Source organism: Salminus brasiliensis, chromosome 12, assembly GCF_030463535.1.
Source record: "Salminus brasiliensis chromosome 12, fSalBra1.hap2, whole genome shotgun sequence".
Classification (NCBI taxonomy): domain Eukaryota; kingdom Metazoa; phylum Chordata; class Actinopteri; order Characiformes; family Bryconidae; genus Salminus; species Salminus brasiliensis.
In genome coordinates this window covers 23,713,565-23,719,564 of record NC_132889.1, presented here as the reverse complement: position 1 = coordinate 23,719,564, position 6,000 = coordinate 23,713,565, and the positions used below count along the sequence as shown (strand labels likewise).

At 47.2% G+C, this 6,000-nt stretch overlaps 1 protein-coding gene across 1 annotated transcript in view; it reads left to right on the top strand.

Annotated features, from left to right (window-relative positions):
• The first annotated feature begins 698 nt into the window (after nt 1-698).
• ntn1b (netrin 1b) overlaps nt 699-6,000 on the top strand; it is a 74,723-nt gene continuing 69,421 nt past the window's right edge. The window contains exon 1 of the mRNA XM_072693189.1: nt 699-1,776. Coding sequence (XP_072549290.1) covers nt 699-1,776 — 1,078 coding nt within the window. The remainder of the gene's footprint in view (nt 1,777-6,000) is intronic.

Sequence of the window (6,000 nt, the reverse complement as noted above, 5' to 3'; positions counted from 1 at the left end):
AGAGAGAGAAAGAGGTGAGGGTGAGATACTCTGAGAAGGCAGTGTGAATGAGTTGGGGGAGAGAGAGAGAGAGAGAGAGAGAGAGAGAGAGACGTTAAGCCAGTACTCTAATAGCAGGTTTTCGTTTTCATCCTCGCTGTTGTGTTCAGGTCTGAGGGAGAGGAGAAAAGTAAGAGATTACAACATATCCGGGCGAAAGTGAGTGAGAGAGTGAGGGAGAGGGAACGTGAGGGCAGAGCAGGCTGTAATTTGTGTTGAAGACACACCGCTCCGCCTGGCTGCGCCGCGCTGCTCTCTCTGAGGTGGCTCTTCCGAGGTCCTCCGAGCTCTTCTCTCCTCGGGCGCATGGCGGTGGCTCTGCTGCGCGCACACGGATTCAGCTGAGAGCGAGAGCGCGCGAGTCCAGCTGTGACTCCCAAGCTCGACTTTATTCTGGAGTTTCAACCAACTTTTACTGACCCTGCGCTACAGATGCGGCGTGCACGCGCTCCAGAGGGACGGGTGCGCTCGTATCGATTCTGACTCTGAACTTTTTGCGTGCACGCGCGCCAACTTTGGCGAAGTTTTAATAAAGCGCACCTGGTCTTCTGTTTTTTGGGCCCCCTTATCCCACACCACCCCGTAACGAGCATCACCATTACCGCAACCGCAAGCGCCACCTCTTAAACAAGCCCTTGTTTGGTTTCCCGGCGCGAGCGATGCTGAGGGTTCTTCTCGCGGGCGGGACTGCGCTGCTCGCGCTCGCCGCGCTGCTGGTGGAGGGCGCGCGGGGCGGCGGCGGCGGCGGCGGCGGTGGAGGAGGCGGAGGGGGCTACGGCCACGCTTACGGCGGCGCGAGCGTGTTCGCGGCTCAGTCGTCGCCCCCCGACCCCTGCTATGACGAGAACGGGCAGCCGCGCCGCTGCATCCCGGACTTCGTCAACGCGGCGTTCGGCAAGGAGGTGCGCGCCTCGAGCACGTGCGGCACCCAGACGGCGGCGCGCTACTGCGTGGTGAGCGAGCGCGGCGAGGAGCGCTCGCGCGAGTGCCACACGTGCGACACGGCTGACCCCAAGAAGGCGCACCCGGCCGCCTACCTGACGGACCTGAACAACCCGCACAACCTCACGTGCTGGCAGTCGGAGAGCTACGTGCAACACCCGCAGAACGTGACGCTCACGCTTTCGCTGGGCAAGAAGTTCGAGGTGACCTACGTGAGCCTGCAGTTCTGCTCGCCGCGGCCCGAGTCCATGGCCATCTACAAGTCCATGGACTACGGCAAGACCTGGGTGCCCTTCCAGTTCTACTCCACGCAGTGCAAGAAGATGTACAACCGGCCGAGCCGCGCCGCCATCACCAAGCAGAACGAGCAGGAGGCCGTGTGCACGGACTCGCACACGGACATGCGGCCGCTGGCCGGCGGCCTCATCGCCTTCAGCACCCTGGACGGGCGCCCGTCGGCGCACGACTTCGACAACTCGCCCGTGCTGCAGGACTGGGTGACGGCCACAGACGTGCGCGTGACTTTCAGCCGCCTGCACACGTTCGGCGACGAGAACGAGGACGACTCGGAGCTGGCGCGCGACTCCTACTTCTACGCCGTGTCGGACCTGCAGGTGGGCGGCCGCTGCAAGTGCAACGGGCACGCGTCCAAGTGCGTGAAGGACCGCGACGGCGGCGGCCTCGTGTGCGAGTGCAAGCACAACACGGCGGGCGCCGAGTGCGACCGCTGCAAGCCCTTCCACTACGACCGGCCGTGGCAGCGCGCCACCGCCAGGGAGGCCAACGAGTGTGTGGGTGAGTCTTTTTTTTTTTTTTTTTTTTTTTTTCGAACAGCCGGGAAATCCGCGACGCGTCCGCAGAGGCTTAGGTGCTGAGGGTTTGCACGGTTTGGGGTCTGAGGTGTTTTCTGTAAAGTCGCTTTCACGCAAAAACGTCGCATTTCCAAAACGGCAGGTTTACAGGACAAGGAGGCATGCCGATCTTGCAGTACGCCTACATTTAAAATAAAATTTTTAACGACATGATTTTAACGTAGCAATCACATAACCACACCTATTTTAAACCATATGATTTTTTAAAAATTGTCAAAAAAAAACAAAAACGTAAAAATAAAATTTACGTTCTGCAATAAACAAACCACAAACTACAACTAACTGGGAATAAACGGAAGCCATAGAAGTTTGATCCTTCTCCTATCCTTCCAGTGTAGCCAGTATTTTGGCCCCAAGCCTGGCAATAATAACCCCCTTATTAAAGTCGTAAACAAACAAATTAATTCACTCATTTATCACTTAGTAAACATTTAGTGTGCAGCCTCAAATCACAGAAAAAAAACGATGCTACAAACCATTCTTTCAGCGCGTTTAAAGAACCTGTAAAAACGTAACAGTTCTCTATCCATCTAGAGATCTCTCTAAAAGCGCTACATTATACAGAGGTAAGATCCGTGAGCGTGAAGAACCTTTACTTGGTGCTGTGTAAAGGTTCTTTACACTTTACACGCATTTCTTTTACAGAAACGATTATTTTCGCGGCATCGCTCAACACCGATGTTTTAAATGTGGCCTTTTTCCCCTCCAAACATTTCCCTCTAATGTAAGATTTTCATAAATTATAAAAAAAAAATGTACATTATAATAAAATACGTAATGCTTGACATAAACAATACGACATAATTTAGCGCATAAATGCACGAATATACTACAAAAAAAAAATACCTTAATTTTTTTTTAGCTGGAAGTGTCAAAACATTGACTTATGAATTAGCAAGAAAATCATGAATCAATTCCAGTTACGAAATAAATGATACAAACGGACCTTTACAGCGCATGGGCGTGAAATTACGGCTGATGCCGTTATATACAGGCACGAGCATAAATCAGGATTATCCAACCCTCTGTTTTTTATTGTCCCATCATACTGAACGCTCTGCCATAAAACACGATGGCGCACAAAAAAAAAAAGGAGAGAGAGAGAGAGAGAGAGAGAGAGAGAGAGAGAGAGAGAAAGAGAGAGAGAGAGAGAGAGAGAAAGAGAGAGAGAAGGAAGTTGCTTTGTCCAACAATAGCAGCTGTTGGACTGTGTAAGTCTGGCAGAGGTCTTCAGTGAAGTCATGCATGCAGTGTTATTCCAAGGCAGGTGTCTTTATCAGATCGAAGGCGAAGATTAGATCAGCATTGCTAACATGTTTTTGGCACGTGGAGAACAAACTGCTACTTTGAGCCAAATAAATAGTGGTGAAAAAAAAAAAAAACGTTGACCTCTCCTATTACACTGAGAGATAATACCTGCACCTAAACACCTGGGCAGAGGGAGGAGGTTTATCTTCGGTGTTATCCAGATACAGGATAATGTGACTGACTTGTTTAATGGGCTTGCTTTAGACAATTAGGTGAGAATTGAGAAGAAGTGTTCTTGACAGTCTCGGGAACTTGTACTCTTAAAACTAAAGGTGAATAGGACGGGTTCTTTGAAGCAATGCTAGAGCAAGAGTTCTTCGTGAATTTAAGGGCTCTTCCTAGAACCTTTATGTTATGTAGAGGTCTCACTTTTCGGAAATGGAGATGGAACCATCCAGTGGAAGGTTCTTTTAAGGCCATAGTTCTCAAACCACTACTCAAGACCCCCGGATACGCAACGTGATATGTGTGAGTACAAAGAACCATATGTCTAGCCCAAGAACTATCCAGGAATTTTTATTTGTGAGTGTGCATATGGATGATGTGATCCAGCATGCCCTGCATATTAGCCCATACAGCAGGACCACCCTCAGACATGCCCCTTCAGATTTAACAAAAGCACCCCCCCCCCCCCCCCCATTCTGTTAGCCGGTGGGTGGGTGGGTGGTTGGGGGGTTGTGGGGTAGATCTCAGACGTGTGGCAGTCCAGAATCAGGGTTCCCCATCACTGCACTGATCTTGTAACCGTATGCTAAAATGTAAAGCTATGGGGGCAGCCGGGGGTGTGGTTCCATTACAGTGTGTGGGTGTGAGTGTGGGTGTGAATAGGAGCAGAGAGGGAGTCTGAAGGCTGCTGCCACAGTCCAGTGATCAGCTATAAAAGCCACTGAACTGCTGCCAGCGTATGGGGCACTGCTCAACTTTGGAGTGAATTGTGTCAGTATCTGAGCTGCAGGTATGAATCTGGAGAAGGACAACAAAGTAAGCTTCCCATGAACTGGCATATGGGGGCACATTTATTATTCAGAGAGCTGTGCGGTGACCAACAGCACATTCCAGTTCCTGGGGCTTGGTTTTGCACGCGATGCTGTGAAGCTGGCGTTGTGATTTGAAGCTGTGAAGTTATGTGACGTTAGTCTGAGTGCACAGGGCAAGGTAATGCTCTAGAGAAGAAACCGAGACAGGAAGTGAAGTGGTGTTGGAACAAAAACTTGTTTTTCACTTGGCATGTCTAGATTTGAGTGTATGAGATTGATCGGCTAGTTTTGAGAAACTTTAGCTGGCAAAAGGCTTGTTGTAGTGGTTCCACAGATTACATGGTTTCCTAAAGCAGTGGTTCTTGAACCAGCTCCCAGGACCTCTTAGATGGACTTGTTTGAGAATCAACACCTTAAAGAGTCTTCCAGTTTTTTCCTTAGTGGACAATTTTTGACCCCTTAGACCCTGTAGCCCACACTTCTTTACTATCATAGCTACATTATAATCCTAATTAACACAATTTTCATAGGCCCTAAAATAGAACCTGGTGGAACTATATCCACAAGCTATTCTAAGTAAAAAATAAATAAATAAATCATTCTTTCTGTATAAGGATTAACAGCTGAATAATAAAGCTAGCATTTAAGGGGTTAAGCAAGGATACAACTGTTACATTAGGTGATGTTTTAAAGGGTTATTCACCTTCACAAATCAACAGCTGCTAAGGTTTTCAACCATGGTTTTCCAGAAAGGCAAAGTGGTTTGTATATGTCATCGAATGAGTTCAGGTATTTGGCAAAACAACATTTCCTTATGTGAAAAAAAACTTTTAGAAAATGGTTAAAAGACACTTTAAAATGTCCTTTTTTTGTTTTAACCCCTTAAAAATAGATCTCTATAGATAGCCTATAGATCTCTGACAGGCCGAAAGTGTTATTACAAACTTCTATTACCTAAGAATAGCCCCACCAGTTTGTACAGAAGTCCCTGGAGTTACTGATTAATACACCTGAGGTGTGTAATAAGCCTTTCTGCTTTAAAGGGTTAAGTGAAATTGTGGGGGCACTTTGCATTTAAGGCACTGTCATCTGCGCTATACAATAACTGTCCACCATTACTGTACAACCTTTTAGTGTTCATTTTTAGTGTTAGTTTATATTTAGCTTTATTTGTAATAGTATATGGTGGGATGAGACTTGAATGAGGTGTAAAGGCCTTTTATATCTCCATACTGAGTTACTAGGCTGAATATTCCTCTTTTGACTCCTCCTACACAGACAGTTGTCTGCTGATTGGCACAGTTTTGGGAAAGAGGTGGGGCAGAACTTTTGTAGTGCAATGGCATTGTTACCTTTGTCTAGTCTTCTTTTGTAGCTTTTGTGAAAACAGCTGAAGTTAAAAGGTATCAGCAAAAGTACCCATGTTTCAAGACATTCATTACTTGACCTGGCAGTCTTAAGTTCTGGTAGCTTGTTTCTAATCCACTGATGCTTTGGGGAAACTAGTCGCTCTGTACTGTGTCTTTTCTGAAGTCTTTATGACTCGCAGCCTTACCATTAACACCTTCTACAACCCCGTCTAGACTACAAGTGCCTACATGTGGACCTGCAGTTCCTCAGTCTACTACTTAACCCGCATATGCGTTTGACAGTAGTTTCCTAATTCAGTGAATAAACTAAAAAAAGGCACGTATGAAACGATGTACACTTGATATTAAATTCTTTCTGTATAAGGATTAACAGCTGAATAATAAAGCTAGCATTTAAGGGGTTAAGCAAGGATACAACTCCTACATTAGGTGATGCTTTTAAGGGTTATTCACCTTCACAAATCAACAGCTGCTAAGTTTTTCAACCATGGT